At 36.4% G+C, this 17,398-nt stretch overlaps 1 protein-coding gene and 1 pseudogene across 2 annotated transcripts in view; both read left to right on the top strand.

Annotated features, from left to right (window-relative positions):
- The window catches only part of LOC116579804 (zinc finger protein 420), a 106,611-nt gene that overhangs the window by 32,240 nt on the left and 56,973 nt on the right, over nt 1–17,398 (top strand). The window contains exons 7-8 of one of the 2 annotated variants that reach the window (XM_032325585.1): nt 6,035–6,096; nt 7,685–8,010. The exons of the other annotated variant lie outside the window; for it this stretch is intronic. Coding sequence (XP_032181476.1) covers nt 6,035–6,081 — 47 coding nt within the window. The 3' untranslated portion in view covers nt 6,082–6,096; nt 7,685–8,010. Of the gene's footprint in view, nt 1–6,034; nt 6,097–7,684; nt 8,011–17,398 lie in introns of those variants that run through there. 2 annotated transcript variants of the gene reach the window in all.
- LOC116579824 lies at nt 14,917–15,768 on the top strand (annotated as a pseudogene).

The raw sequence follows: 17,398 nt of genomic DNA, 5'->3' as shown, positions 1-17,398 counted from the left end.
GTTTTTGCCATTTCAAATAAATACTAGAATAAGCTTACCTATATTTACAAAATCTTGCTGAGGTTTTAATAGGAATTCTGTTTAGAAATAATTTATATCTTTGGTAAGTCTTTTAATCCATTAATCTAGTATATTTTTCCATTTTTAGGTTATTGTTGTTAGTTTGTGTTCTCCAAAATATTCAGGTAACAACTCCCAGTACTTTTGAGTGTGATCTAATTTGGAAATAGGGTCTTTGCTGGTATATTCAAGTTAAGACAGAGATCATATTGGATTAGAGTGGGCACTGCTGTAATGGCTGGTGTCCTGATAAGAAGAGGGAAATGTGGACACAAACTCACAGGGAAGGCCATGTGAAATCAGACAGATTGGAATGATGCATCTACAGGCCAAGGAACACCAAGAATTAGTAGTAACTGCTAGAAACTAGAGGGGAAAGAAAGGATCCAACCCCTGCCTTCAGATAGAACATGGCCCTGCCAATACCTTAATTTTGGACTTCTGTTCCCCAAAACTGTAGTAGATTTGTGCTGTTTGAAAACACAAAGCTTGTGGTAATTTGTGATGGCAGCCCTAGGAAATTGACATCATCTTAAAACTTTTTATTGGGATTTGTAATTTTTGGCATACAGATCTTATACATGATTTGCAAGTATGTATACTTAAGTATCTCACTTTCTTTGGAAAAGTTCTAAACAGTGTTGTGTTTTTAAATCCAATTTTTACCTGTTCATCATTGGTATATACAAACTATAAAAATATATATCTGTATGTTGATCTGGTAATCTGTGACCTTGCTGCAGAACTCACCAATTCATTCTGAAAGGTTTTGTTTCATATTTTAGTAAATTCCTTGGGGTTTTCTACATAGACAATCATGTCATCTATGGACAGTGACAGTTTTATATCTTCCTTTCTAGTCTGTGTCTTTTTGTCTGAGTCTTTTCTGTCTTTTGTTTGCATTATTATGCTGGCTGTAACTGTTAGTGCTATGTTGGATAACACAGACAAGAGCAGACATCCATGTTTTTCCAAATCTTGGGGGGAAATATTCAGTCTTTCACCATGAAGTACAATGTAAGCTGTTGGCTTTATGTAGATGTTCTTTTTTAAATTGAAGTTCCCCTCTGCTCCTAACTTTTTAATTTTTATTTTTTTAAATAATTTTTTTATTATGTTAGTCACCATACAGTACATCATTTGTTTTTGATGTAGTGTTCCATGATTCATTGTTTGCATATAACACCCAGTGCTCCATGCAATACATGCCCTCCTTAATACCCATCACTGGGCTCACCCATCTCCCCACCCCTCACCCCTCTAAAACCCTCAGTTTGTTTCTCCGAGTTTATAGTCTCTCATGGTTTGTCACCCCCTCTGATCTCGCCTGTTCATTTTTCCCTTCTCCTAATATCCTCCATGCTATTCCTTGTGCTATTCCACAAATAAGTGAAACCATATGATAACTGTCTTTCTCTGTTTGACTTATTTCATTTACAATAATCTCCAGTTCTACCCATGTTGATGCAAAAGTTGGGTATTCATCCTTTCTGATAGCTGAGTGATATTCCATTATATATATGGACCACATCTTCTTTATCCATTTGTCTGTTGAAGGGCATCTTGGCTCCTTCAACAGTTTAGCTTTTTTAAAAAATAACGAATGCATATTGGATTTTATTCAGATATATGATATGATTATATGACTTTTTTCTTCAACCTGTTTATATGGTGGATTACATGGATTGATTTTTTAATGTAAAACCAGTCCTCACATAACTGTAATAAATTTCACATAGTCATGTCATATAATTTCTTGTTGGAATTGATATGCTAACATTTTGTTGGAGATTTTTCTTAGATTATGAAAAATAATTCTGTCATATTATTTTTTTCCTTTCTTCCTTCCTCTCTCTCTCCCCCCTAGTCTTTGTCTAATTTTATATTGTATAATATCCGCTTAATAGAATGAGTTGGGAGGTGTTTCTTTTCTGTTTTCTGAAAGAAGTTGTATAAAATTTGTGTTCATTTTTCAGTTTGTGAAAATTTGCAAGTGAATCCTTTTGGGCCTGAGGATTTTTAGGGAGCTTTACAATTATAAATTCAGTTTCTTTAATGGTTATTCATTTATATGGCTACTTAGGTTATCTGTTTCATCATAGTTGAGATTTAGTATCTTGTGGTTTTTGAGAAACTTAGGCTAAATAGTCTTAAACACTTAAGATTTTCCAGCCTCTTCCCTCAATAAAATTTTTGACGCACATTCCCTTATAATGATAGACATATCATTATAAGAATAGAAGAATGGTGTCAAATTAAACAAAAATAAAAAAATTAAAGACCAGATTCCCTTATAATGATAGATATAAATATTCTAAATAAAATATAAATAATATCTACCAATTAAAAGAATACAAAGGAATGCCATTCTTCAGGAATGTCCAAGATTTAATCTGTTATAGATTAATTAGATTTCAAAAGTCTACAAATTATATATATATATTTAGATTTTATTTATTTATTAAAAAAATTTTTTTTAATTTTCAGCATAACAGTATTCATTATTTTTTCACCACACCAGGTGCTCCATGCAATCCATGCCCTCTATAATACCCACCACCTGGTACCCCAACCTCCCGCCCCCGCCACTTCAAACCACTCAGATTGTTTTTCAGAGCCCATAGTCTTAGAGATCACAAATAGACAGGCAGGCGGAGAGAGAGAGAGAGAAGCAGGCTACCTGCTGAGCAGAGCGCCTGATGCGGGGCTTGATCCCAGGGCTCTGGGATCATGACCTGAGTTGAAGGCAGAGGCTTTAACCCACTGAGCCACCCAGGCACCCCTACAAATTATATTTGTAAGAGATGATTATGATGGAAAAATGATCTGATACAGCCTCAAGTTATTTTAATTCTCTCAGTGAATGGTTTTGAAATATGTGTTTTTCAGTGTTCTAAAAACAGTTTACGTGACCATGTGTACAAAATTTAAGTTAAAAAATTCATACAGTATTATTACCTGCAAAAGCTCTTTGAAAACACATTTTGGGGCGCCTGGGTGGCTCAGTTGGTTAAGCAACTGCCTTCGGCTCAGGTCACAGTCCTGGAGTCCCGGGATCGAGTCCCGCATCAGGCTCCCAGCTCCATGGGGAGTCTGCTTCTCCCTCTGACCTTCTCGCCTCTCATGCTCTCTCTCACTCTCTCTCAAATAAATAAATAAAATCTTAAAAAAAGAAAACACATTTTGGCTGAATGATTAGTAGTTTAGTTTTAAGATTAATATTTGCCTTAAAACCAATGTACTAGCATAGAATCAACTTCTGGCATTCAGAAAATCTCAATTTAATTTTATGATACATTGTTAAATGATTTCAGGGAATTTTTTTTCATCATGAAATTTTGAGGTTCTTTGATATTTTGCTTTTAGTTATTTCTTACAATATGAGAATTTGCAGATAGGACTTACTGTTGAGATAATAGCCAAGGTAAAATTAAAATAACATTTTTTATTTTTTCAGATGTTCAAATTATCAGTGCTAGCATCCCAATAGTTCTACAAAGATTTCAATTATGATCTAATTTTAAAAATTTCCTTTTTGTTATTTGAATTATGAATTCATTGACTCTGAAAAGGTATGAAGTTCCTCCTAAAGTCATCTATTTTCTTTAAAGGACTTTATTTTTATTTATTTGTCAGAGAGAGAGAGCACACAGGCAGGCAGAGTGGCAGGCAGAGGCAGAGGGAGAAGCAGGCTCCCTGCTGAGCAAGGAGCCTGATTTGGGACTTGATCCCAGGATGTTGGGATCATGACCCAAGCCGAAGGCAGCCGCTTAACTGACTGAGCCACCCAGGCATCCCTAAAGTCATGTATTGAAGATACATTCTCCTAATATTTTTATTGTTATGTGTCTTATTGTTTAGCAAATTTTAGGAGCACTTAGGTGGCTCAATTGTTAAGCATCTGCCTTTGATCCCAGCGTCCTGGGGTCAAGCCCCACATGGTTGGGCTCCTTGCTCAGTGAAGCCTGCTTCTGCCTTTCCCATTCCTCCTGCTTGTGTTCCCTCTCTTGCTGTTTATCTGTCTCTATGTCAAATAAATAAAATCTTTAAAAAAATTTTTTTAAACTATTGATACCTACAACTTAAATACATTGTTTATGTGCAACTTGCCAAATTAAGAGTTCAAAGGTTAGTCATTACATACCAAATAAATATTAGAGAACCATAATTCATGAGTATTTAACAGTATTGCTGTGGAGTCACAACAGCTCTAATTGTTACCTATATCACCAGTCTATTTTGCTCAGGTTTTATAATTTATTACATCATAAATAAACCTTTCACTACTCAATGGATTGCATGATTGTCACATACAAAAAATATATTTTTTAAAGATTTATTTGACAGAGAGATCACAAGTAGGCAGAGAGGCAGGCAGAGAGAGAAGGGGAAGCAGGCTCCCTGCTGAGCAGGGAGCCTGATGCAGGGCTCCATCCCAGGATCCTGAGATCATGACCTGAGCTGAAGGCAGAGGCTTAACCCACTGAGCCACCCAGTTGCCCTTGTTTTTATAATGATGTAACAGTAATGTACCTTGTGCTACCTTAAAATTACTTGTTTTGAATTCTTTTCCTTAGGACCATATCTCTGTGTTGAATTCTACAGATAATATGTTAGCCTAAAATTTCCTGTAGTACTTTTTAAGTAATGTGATTCAGATGATATTATAAAAAAAGATTCTGGGGGCGCCTGGGTGGCTCAGTCATTAAGCGTCTGCCTTCTGCTTGGGTCCTGATCCTGGAGTCCTGGGATTGAGGCCCGCCACGGGCTCCCTGCTCTGCAGGAGGCCTGCTTCTCCCTGTCCCACTCCTCCTGCTTGTGTTCCCTCTCTGTGTCTCTGTCAAATAAATAAATCTTTAAAAAAAAAAAAAGATTCTGTGGTCAAACCAGCTTGTAAATGGTGGCATATTTCACATGACTTTTTGGAGCAATAAGTTCATTTTATTTTATCAGGGCTATAATAAATATTTTAGGAAAGGTATTTCTCGAAACTTGAACCCCTCATATGCCAGACTTACTTGACCATGAATCCCTTCTTATAATGTCTATTAATATCTTTTGCATGTGAACTATTTTTGTAAATGCTGCTCTAGCTACAAAAAATAACCACAGAGGTGGAAACTAGACATTATAGCTGGAGGCCAACTGAGTTTATGAAAGGGCAAGTTGCTTTCTCTAAACCAATCCCATTCTTGTCCTCTTAAGGGAAATTCCTCTGTGTAACAGTCTTCCTTCACAGTCCCTTCTTACTCTTCCCTCTACCCCAATTCTTAGTTCAACTTAATGAGATATTAAAAACAAACACAAAAACAAGACAGGTTTGTGAAATCTTAAAGGCCTGATAATGAAATAAATGTCTTTATCACTGATATAGTTAGGCCATAAATAAAGTTCTAGAATTGGAGATTCTTTTCTAAGATGAATTTTATAACAAATACAAGAATAAAGATTGTCAAATGGGCCATTACGTCATTACTTTTTTCTCTACTTCTAAAAGTGTTTTCCTTATTCTCAAAAGAAAAGTTAGAAATTAAGTGTACTTTTATGTAGCTTTTTTTCATATTTGAATTACCCTTCTGAAATTACATAATGAATTTCCTGCAAAACAGGAAATTATATCAAATATACATATAATCTAGCTTCCTGGGGCACCTGGGTGGCGCAGTTAAGACTCTGCCCACTGTCCTGGGATCAAGCCCCATGTTCCTCGGGCTCCCTTCTCACTGTGGAGTCTGCTTATCTCTTTCCCTCTGTCCCTTGCTTGTATTCTCTGTCTCTTAAATAAATAAAACCTTAAAAAAAAAGAAAAGAAAAGAAAATCTGACTTCTTAAGTCAGTACTTTTGTAGCTTTTGAGTACTTGAGTACTTTTTGAGTACTTTTGAAGATTTTTGTTTAAATGTACATTTTTATGTTTGTACATGTTTATACATGTTTTTTTTTCCTTGGTTGTGAATATTTATATATTTAAACAGGATCACTGTATGGACATCAGTCTGCAACTTTCCTGCAGCATACATAATGGACATCTTTCCAGGTACATATAAATCTAACTTACTCATTTTAGTGTTATTAGCTGCAGAATACTACATATGGAGAGGTATTAAATGTTCAAGTTGTTTCTCTGTTGAACATTCATGTTATTTTGCCTTCCTTGCTATTTCAAACAATTGTCAATAAATACCATTAAACATAAATACTTGTATAGGTATGTTTTTATTTCTGTAAGATAGATTCTTACATCAGGTTTGTGGAACAAAAATAGTGTATTTTTAAAGAAGATTTATTCATTTGAGAGAGAGAGAGAAGGGAAGGGGCAGAGAATCCTCAAGCCGACTCCCCACTGAACCAGGAGCCTGAGGCGGGCCTCATTCCAGGACCCTGAGGTCGTGACTTGAACCAAAATCAAGAGTTGGATATTTAACTGACTGAGCCACCCAAACACCCTTTTATTTATTGTTTTATTGTAATAGTAACATTACTTTCCAGATAAAGCACATTCAGTCCCATCAACAGTGCATCAACAGAGATGCACATTTTCCTACAATTTAATAGTACTTGGTGCTCTTTGTCAATCTAATGAGAAATATGCCATTGCTTTAATCCAAATTTATTTAAATATTGGATAGACTGAGCATGCTTTCATTTGCTTATTGGCCATCTGAATTTTTTGTAAATTACCTGTCAATAGTGTACAATTTCTAGTATTTTTCTTTAATTTTTAGAATTCTTTTGTGTTTATGGGTATTTATCATGTGGGTTACAAAAACAATTTATGGTCTATCTAGTATTTTAATATACCCTTTGTTTTGTACTTTTATGGAATCAAATATCTCCATAGAATGTTTCCTACATAAGATTATTCACATTCCCCTAAGTATCTTTTTTTTGTATTTTAAGTCTTTTCTAGCTAAATTTTCCCACCAACTTTTTGTATTGAAAATTTCTAAAAATCACAGAAAAGCTAAAATAATAGTGAAACATCCATCACATCCAAGACTGACTTAGTTAACATCTGACACACTTTATTTTTATTAACATTTCACTCCTAATTACTTCATGCATAACCTAAAAATGAGATTGTCTTAATTTTAATAGCATGGCATTAGAAAATTAAAAATAATTCCATAATTTCCCAAAGTATCTCAAAAACTGGCTTAGGGACGCCTGGGTAGCTCAGTCGGTTAACCATCCGCCTTTTGCTCAGGTCATAATCCCAGGGTCCCGGAACCCAGTCCCACATTGGGCTCCCTGCTCAGTAGGGAGCCTGCTTTTCCCTCTGCCTGCTACTCCCCCTGCTTGTGCTCTCTCTCTCTCTCATTCTTTCTCTGACAAATGGATCTTTAGGAAAAAAAGATCCAGCAGGGGCCACTGTGCAGACCAGACTTTGCTCGCTTGTGCATCTTGCTCTACTTCTCTGCGGCCATGTCTAACAAACCCAATAATAGTGGAGATTGAGAAATTCAGTAAGTTGAAATTGGAAAAAGACAAAAATACAAGAGAATAATCCACTACCTTCAAAAGAAATGATTGAACAGGAGAAGCAAGCAGGTGAATTGTAATGAGGCATTGCCACTAATATGCACTGTATATTCCACAAGCATTACCTTTTTCACTTCTTTTAGCTGTTCAACTTTATAAGATGCACAGAGGTTGGATCAAGTTTAAATGACTGTGCTGCCCCTTTTCACATCAAAGAACTACTGACAATGAAGGTGCCTGCCTCTCCCATCTGCCAGTCTGGCTGGCAGGGAAGAAAAAGAACTTGCATGTTAATGCAGGAAGAAGCTGGGTGGGATGACAGTGAAATCTAGAGTTTAAACAAAGCTGGTCCATGGTGTCCTGTAAGCTGTAAAATGCAATTTAATCAGAGTGCCATTTTTTTTGTTCAAATGATTTTAATTATTGGAATGCACAATTTTTAAAATATGCAATAAAAATTTTAAAACCTTTTAAAAGACTTGGCTTATAAAATGTTTTTCTAAATAAGAATCTGATCAAGGCCCTCATCTTATAATCTTTTAACTGAGAACAGTCACCACCATCACTTTCTTGTAACTTGTTTGATACTCCCATTTTTAGAATCTAGGCTTGTTAGAATGTCAGACTTTTAGGATCTGTTTCCTTATGAATAAATACAGAAGTAGTAGTTTTGGTAATAATATGATGATATGTACTTACTATAGCAAAAGGTATACTCTGCATAACATAAAGCATTAAATATGTCATTATATAAGTAAAATATGTTGTCCTGGTATTACTATTGGTATTGCTGAATTTGTTCACCAATTAAGGTAGTTACTAGGCTTTTCCATTATAAACACAATTTTTAACTTTCTAATTAGTATGCAATGAATGGGATGGATAAACTCTTCTGAACAGTTCAAAAAATTTGACAAGGCACTCATGTATTATGTAGAAAGAATACATGTTAACATGTCTTTGCTTTGTATTTTTATAGTAACTATATGAAACATTAACGATAAATGTTAAAGACCCATTGTTTCTCAATCCTATCCCTGTTGTAGATTTAGTGTGTATAATTCAGCCCATATACTTATTTACTTAAGATTTTATTGAGAGTGAGCACACATAAGCAGGGGGTAGGGGCAAAGGGGAGAAGGAGAAGCAGACTCTCATTGAGTAGGGAGCCCAAGACAGGTCTCAATCTCAGGACCCTGAGATCATGACCTGAGGCAGACCACTAACTGACTGAGCTACCCAGGAGCCCCTCTAAGTGGCTTTTTTTTTTTTTTTTTCCATAGACCTAGGGCCACATCTGGTCCTTGGGAAACATTCATGCATTCTTGTTCTGGATACACTTTGAGATTGTTGGCTGATAGAAGAGCAGCACTAGTTCAAGCATTCTCATGATACTTAGATTTCTCCAGGAAGTTAAGACAGCAATCCACTTTGTTCCCAGATTGTAGCAATCATAGTGCCCCCTCCCAATAAGCATGAGAGATGGGCAGGCATTCTCTTCTCTCCTGGAAGATGTAAGACTCAGCACACAGAGTTTTCCCAAATTCTTTACTCATCTCCACAACCTGATGTTTTGAATGTACTGAATATGGTATATGGGAGTTTCGTAGCTTGTTTTTGGCAACTTCCTTTTTGAATCCTATCAGGTGCTCTATTTTACAACTTTTTTTTTTTTAATATTTTATCTATTTGACAGAGAGCGAGAGGGAACACAAACCTCGGGAGTGGGAGAGGGAGAAGCAGGCTCCCCACCAAGCAGAGAGCCCAATGCGGGTCTTGATCCCATGACCCTGGGATCATGACCTATGCCGAAGGCAGACACCTAACAACTGAGCCATCCAAGCGCCCCAACTTTTAAAATCTTGTATCTCTTAAATTCTGAAGACTTAGAGTTTCAGCTAACATTTTTCCCTTAGTATCTTATTTAGCATCTTATTTTTCTTTAGTATCTTGTTAGATACCTTCTTACCCATAGGTATTCAGTATCTACCACACTCAGGTTCAGAAATGTGTTTCTACTGCTTCTCTACCACAAATGCTACAGTTAATATCCCTGTTGATGTCTTCTGGCTCATATGTGGAGAAGTGTCCTCTTGCATAGTGGAGAAGTAGGATAACTTTGTATGTATGTTTCTAACTGTGCCCATGAAAATTGTTTATTTTCCCCTGAGACTGATTAGCTTTATAAATGAAAGACAAGATAAACTATGTAATGAATTTTTAAAATTTTATGTACTAATTTGTTTTTCCTTTGAAAGATTCAAATTTAAAGCTTAATTCTAAATTATTTCTTCTGTATATTCTAATTGCAGTTTTCTCTTCATCTTACTAATTTATATTTTTTCCTGACTGATTTCTATCCACTTAAAGAGTTTTTCATCTTATTGTTGAGATTATTGACCTACTTTATCTGCAGTGTGGAGTAAAACAGTAGAAACAAACAAAAAAACCCAACAAACCCCACATGATTTAAACTCACTTTGGACTTAATCATTTCTTCCTGGGAGAGCGTAGCAACCTGAAATGGCCAAGGTGGGTAATGGGTGAAAAGAAGCAGTGAAAAATCAAGCTTACTTAGTAGCTCCAGACAAGTAACACTAGAAATCTCCAAGTAAATAAGGTCAAGTACCCTGTGGGAGAAAAATCTTAAGTTTCATCAAAAGCCAAGAATAACCACAGTTTGGAGGCACTAATATATACAAGCATGACTGACAAAAACCTATGGAGCTTCACTGTGAATTTTAAAAACAATTTTAAGATTAGAAGTATAATTCATAAGTATTCAAGGTATTTTTAAAGAACACCCTATACTTTTTCTTTTTTTAAGGATTTTATTTATTTATTTATTTGGCAGAGACATAGTGGGAGAGAGAACCCAAGCAGGGGGAGTGGGAAAGGGAGAAGTAGGCTTCCGCTGAGCAGGAAGCCTGATGCAGGGCTCGATCCCAGGACTCTGGGATCCCGACCTGAGCTGAAGGCAGACGCTTAACAACTGACTCACCCAGGCACCCCCATACTTTTTTTTCTCATCCAATCTCAAACTTAGAGAAAAGTTGCAAATTTGGTGCAAAGAACTTTTCCCCCCTGAACCATATGAAAGTAAATTGCTGACTTAATGCCACATTACCCTGAAGGTGCTGGGTATTTCCTACAAACAAAGACATGTCCCAAAATATAGAATCATGTATACATATAACCGAAATACAGAATCAGAATCAAGAAGTTAACATTAAAGGGCACCTGGGTGGCTCAGTTGGTTAAATGTCTGCCTTTAGTTTAGGTCATGATCCTGAGGTCCTGGTATCAAGCCCTGAGTCGGGCTCCTGGCTCAGCCAGGAGTCTGCTTCTCTGTCCCCCTCTGCCACTCCCCTGCTCATGCAAATCTTAAAAAAAGAAATTAACATTAATACATTAGATCCCATCCAGGTTTTACCAAGTGTGCCAATGTCATTTGCACTAAAGAATCCAGTTCAGAATCACACAGTGTTGAAATGTCATGTCTCTTTAATCTCCTTTAGTCTGAAAGTTTTTGTCTTGCTTTGACTTTTATATCTTGACACTTTTGATGATTGTAAGTCAGTCTTTGGAAAATGTCTCCAATTTGGTTTTCTTTGATGTTTCCGCATAAGCAGGTTATGCATTTTGGAAGGTTGCCAACAGAACTGATGGTGCGTTCTTCTCAGGGCATATCAGGAGGCACATGATGACCCATTACTGGTGCTATTCTTTTAATCAGTTAATAAGGCATATCTGCCAGCCTTCTCCACTGTAAAATTAGTCTTTTTCCCTTTGTAATTATTAAGGATTTTATGGGAGGGGATATTCTGAGACGATATAAACATCCCATCCTTCAGCAAAATTTCAGTTGATTAATTTGTATCAACACGGACATGTCATCTATTTCATTCAAAGTTTATATTACTGTTATTTATATTAATATTAGGTTTGTCTCAGATTTGGCACGTGGAAACCTCTTCAATCAAGCCTCTATGGCCTTTTTTTTTTTTTTTAAGAGTTTCTTTGTTAGAATAAGCATGAGCAAGGGGGAGGGAGAATCTCCAAAAGACCCCATACCCAGCACAGTGCTTGATCCAAGGACCTTGAGAGCAGACCTTAGCTGAAATCAAGTCAGATGCTTCTTTTTTTTTTTTTTTCCAATTTTCTTTCTTTCTTTTAGATTTTATTTATTTATTTGACAGTGAGAGAGGGAACAAGCAGGGAGAGTGGGAGAGGGAGAAGCTGGCCTCCCGCCAAGCAGGCAGCCCACATGGGCTCGATCACAGAACCCCGAGATCATGACCTGAGCCAAAGACAGATGCTTAATGACTGAGCCACCCAGGTGCCTCAAGAGTCAGATACTTAACCAAATGAGCCACCCAGGTGCCCCTCTGTAGCCTTTTAATAACCAGTCCCTATCATTCCTGATAAGTGAATGTGTCCTCACTTTAACATAAAAGATGTTCTAGGTTCATTTTCTATTTGCTCTGCCCTAAGACTGAAATCAATCATTTCTTGAAAGAGCCCTGGTTTCTATTAATGAGTATTTGGAGGCCATGATCTGGGTACCAGCATGCTTATTGCTACTGCAGAGCCACTGTTCCCAGGCCCGCTAAGTGGACAAAGCTAATGAATATAAACACACACAGAGTGCATACACATATTTATATCTATACTTACTTTTATATCTATATATAATGAAAATAAGTTTGCATGAGTATAATTCTAAAATCACTGAGCTCATTCTAGTTGTATCCCTTTTCATATGTGTAACCCTTCGCTGATGGAAGAAATGTTCATTTTATTATCCTTAAATATATAGTTCTGTGTATATAAAATATATTTGATTAATCTTCCTGGAGATAATAAAAATCTCATTGCCACTGCCATACTCTCCCTGGACAGATACCCTTCACCATGCTCAAGCCCTCACACAGTTCTCTATGGCCATCATGGCTTTACTGAGGTGTATGCCTACCATGCTCAGTTCTGCCAAATGGCTTTAGGATTAAATTGTTAGGAAGAAAAAGAAAAGTAAAGATTCTTTCCCATCTAGGTCAGAGGGATGTGATGTGAAAGGGACGAAACCCACTGTTGCTGGCTTTAAAGATGGAGGGAGGGGGCCATGAGCTGGTGACAGTTCTCAGCTTATAGCGAACAAATGAAGAGCTCAGATCTACAGATATAAGTAACTAAATTTTGCCAGTAACCCAAATAAGCAGGAAACAGATTCTCCCCAAAGCCTCCAGAAAATAATACAGCTCTGCTGATAATTTGATTTTAGTGTGGTGAGACCCATTCTGGACTTGTGACCTATGGAACTCTTAAGATAATAAATTTGTGGGTTTTTTTTTCCCACGTCACAAAATTTGTGGGAATTGGTCACAGCAGCAGGGGAAGACTAATATAATGGTCATTTAATTTTCAACGAAGTTCCAAAGACTTCTACTGTTGAAAATACCATTTGTAAAGAAATGGTATTGAAATAATTTGGTATCTATATAGGAAACAAACAACAACAAAAAAAGAATCTCAACCCCTACCTGACACCATGAACAAAAATTATTTCAAAGTAAGTCCTACTCCTGGGGCGCCTGGGTGGCTCAGTGGGTTAAAGCCTCTGCCTTTGGCTCAGGTCATGATCCCAGTGTCCTGGGATCAAGCCCTGCATCAGGCTCTCTACTCAGCAGGGAGCCTGCTTCCTCCTTTCTCTCTGCCTACTTGTGATCTCTGTCAAATAAATAAATAAAATCTTAAAAAAATTAAAAAAAAATAAGTCCTACTCCTAATATAAAAAACTGCCATTACAAAGCTTTCAGGAAAAAACATAGGCAACTCTTTAAATATTTTTCAAACTTGGCAGCAGACAAGTTTCTTAATTCACAGCAGTAACTAGAAAAGAAAAAAACTAGTAAGTTAAACTTTATTTAAAAAGGCTTTTGCTCATCAGAAGACACTATTAAAAAATGACCAGGAAATCCAAATGCTAGGAAAAATATTCACAAAGAATTTGTCTGACAGAGGACTGATGTCTAGGATATATTAGAATTTATATAACTCAACAATGAAAATATGATCAATTAAAAATGGACAGAAAATTTGAGCAGAGGAAATGTTCAAATGGCTAATAAGCGCAAAAAAAGTGGTCAACATCAGTAGTCATTAGGGAAATGCCAATTAAAACCACTATGACACATTATAGAACACCATCTGGATATGAGATACATATCCAGAATGACAGCACTAAATGTTGGTGAAAATGTAGGGAAACGAACTCTCATACATTGTTGCTGGGAGTGTAAAATGGTACAACTATTTTGGATAAAGTTCTGGCAGAAACTTATAAAACTGAACTTATATCTATATACCATGTCCAAACAATTCTTCTCCTAGTTGTTTATCCAAAAGATATGAAAAAATACCTTCATAAAAGACACATCCAAGAATGTTTATAACTGCATTATAATAGCAAAACACCTGGAAATATCCCAGAAGCCCATCAAGAGAAGAAGGGATAAAGAAACTCTGATATAGCCATACAATGGAATCCAACTCTGTAATAAGAACTATTTAGATATATAGTAAATACACACACATATCACAACATGGATGAATTTTAACAATGTTATACTGGGGAACTGACTGGGAAGGGGCCTGAGGGAACTTTCTGCTGTGATGATATTTTACTTTGATAGGATTTTGGTTTGCACAAATGTATTAATTTGTCAACATTCTTCAAATGATAAATTTAAGGTAAGTGTGGTTCATTATAAATCTTACCTTAAAAACTGCAACAGAATGTTGAACTTTAGCTAGTAATATGCATGCTAAAGTGTTTAGGAGTGAAATATACTGATGTCTGCAACTTACTCTGAAATACATTTTTAAAAAATGGACCAATTTGTGGATGAAAACCAGGCTGGAGAGATAGCTAACTAGATGATAAAGCAAATATAGCAAAGTATTAATTGTAGTATCTAGGTGGTAAATACATGGTATTCATTGTGTAATTCTTATAGTTTTCTATGGAAATTTTCCTAAGAAAATGTTGGTGAAAATTAAAAAAAAAACAAAAAAACTATCAACCCATAATTCTGTATTCAGTGAAAATCTCTTCTAAGAATGAGGGGATTTTTCGTCCTCTTCCTGTAAGTGGCCTGAAGTGATCTCTGAAAATAGCTACCTATTCAATTGACCCAGAAAACCCCATAAAATCATGCAAATTGAAAGCTCAAATCTTTGGGGTGCTTGGGTGGTTCAGTTGTTAAGTGTCTGCCTTTAGCTCAGGTCATGATTTCAGACTCCAGGGATCAAGCCCTGCATTGGGCTCCCTGCTCAGCAGGGAGCCTGCTTTTCCTTCTCCTGCTCCCCCTGCTTGTGTTCCTTCTCTCACTCTCTGTCAAATAAATAAATAAAATCTTAAAAAAAAAAAAAAGTTCAAATCTTTGTGTTGACGTTAAGAACACTGGTGAAACTGCCATCAAGGGTATGCATATCTGCAAAGCCACCAAGTCTCTAGAGGATGTAACTTTACAGAAGCAACATGTGCCATTCTGTCACAACAATGGTGGAATTGGTAGGTGTACCTAGGCCAAACAGTGGGGTTGGACACAGGTTTTGTGGCCTAAAAAGAGTACTGAATTATTGCACATGCTTAAAAATGCAGAGAATAATGTTGGACTTAAGGATATAAATGTAGCTTCTCTGGTCATTAAGCACATCCAGGTGAAGAAAGTCCCCAAGATGCAGTGCAGAACTTATAGAGCTCGTATTTGGATTAATCTATACATGAGTTCTCCCTGCCACATTGAGATGATCCTTACTGAAAGAGGAGATTGTTCCTAAACCAGAAGAGGAGGTTGCACAGAAGAAAAAGATATCTTAGAAGAAACAAAAACTTGTGGCCTAGGAATCAGTTCAGTATAAGATAAATGGAAATAAAAGTACACTCACATGCATATATGCACATGTGTGCATGGATACACACACATATAACTAAAATATACCACAATGATAGCATATAACTTGGTAGAAGCAATGATCAGTGTATTCTAACATCATTATACTACTGGGCAGGAAAAATTGTAAGTTTAGACTTTGATAAGTATGTCCTGCTAAATTAAAGATTTCGCAAAGTCACTGAAATAATGCAAACAGAATATATACCTTCCAAAAGAGGAGGACATAAAAAATGGGAGAGGAGGGGCACCTGGGTGGCTCAGTGGGTTAAAGCCTCTGCCTTTGTTCGGCTCAGCTCATGATCCCAGGGTCCTGGGATCGAGCCCCGCATCAGGCTCTCTGCTCTGCGGGGAGCCTGCTTCCTCCTCTGCCTGCCTCTCTGCTTACTTGTGATTTCTCTCTGTCAAATAAATAAATAAAATCTTTGGGGCGCCTGGGTGGCTCAGTGGGTTAAGCCGCTGCCTTCGGCTCAGGTCATGATCTCAGGGTCCTGGGATCGAGTTCCGCATCGGGCTCTCTGCTCAGCAGGGAGCCTGCTTCCCTCTCTCTCTCTCTGCCTGCCTCTCCGACTACTTGTGATTTCTCTCTGTCAAATAAATGAATAAAATCTTTAAAAAAATAAAATAAAATAAAATAAAATCTTTAAAAATAAATAAATTTAAAAAATGGGAGGAGAACAATTTAAAGAAGGAATAATGGGGGGGAGGGGAATGAAAACATTAAAAAATTACATATAACATATATAGTAATGTGATAAAATGGTAGAAATAAATACAAATATGTCATTAAATGACTGGATAAATAAAATCTAATTATATGCTATTGTCAAGATACACATTAAAATAATTATACAGAAAGGCTGAAAATGAGGAAGCAGAAAAAACGTCAGTCAAAATACTAATCAGAAGAAAGTTGATGTAGCTATATTAATATTGTGTAAAACAGACTTTAATTAAAAGCATTATATTGGGGCGCTTGGGTGGCTCAGTGGGTTAAGCCACTGCCTTCAGCTCAGGTTATGATCTCAGGGTCCTGGGATCAAGTTCCGCATCGGGCTCTCTGCTCAGCAGGGAGCCTGCTTCCCTCTCTCTCTCTCTGCCTGCCTCTCTGTCTACTTGTGATTTCTCTCTGTCAAATAAATAAATAAAATCTTTAAAAAAAGCATTATAAAAAGATCAGCACAAAATGAAATATTTAAATCTCCAGTAATTTATATAAATCTAAACTTATGTGTTACTAAAAATACATACATTTAAGCCAAAATTACTGAAACTACAAGGAAAAATAACATTACAGCCATAGTGGGAGATATCACATATTTCTTTCAATAACTTAAGAGACAAAAACAAGTATGATTATAGAGGACCTAGACAAAAAATTTACAAACTTTAGTGCATACATTTAAAAAAGTATACTATATATAATAAGTGCAAAAGACAAATTATTTTTAAGGGCACCTGGGTGGCACCCAGTTCCATATATATATATATATATATATATATATATATGACAACTTAATTTATGACTCTTGCTAAGAGGGGAAAGGATAGCCTTTTCATAATGTGAGACAACTGGTGTGTGCACACACAAAAAATTACACCCCTCTTTTGTCTTATAGAAAGAGATGGATTCTAAGAAGTTTTATGACAAAAAAAAAAGTGTAAGGCAAAACTTTAAGAATATAGAAAACTAAAATTATGACCGTGGTATAGAGAAGATTTTATTTTTTTAAAGCTTTACTTATTTTAAAGAAAGAGTACACACATGCACCTGTGCCTGTGTGGGGGAGGGGCAGAGGGAGAGAATCCTCAAGCTGACTCTCCTGGAGCCTGATACAGGTCTCCAGCCCATAACCCATGAGATCGTGACCTGAGCTAAAACCAAGAGCTTTATTTTCTCTC

Source organism: Mustela erminea, chromosome 19 (genome assembly GCF_009829155.1).
Source record: "Mustela erminea isolate mMusErm1 chromosome 19, mMusErm1.Pri, whole genome shotgun sequence".
NCBI classification, from domain to species: Eukaryota; Metazoa; Chordata; class Mammalia; order Carnivora; family Mustelidae; genus Mustela; species Mustela erminea.
Note: the sequence above shows the minus strand (reverse complement) of the source record. Positions and strands in the feature narration are given on the sequence as shown.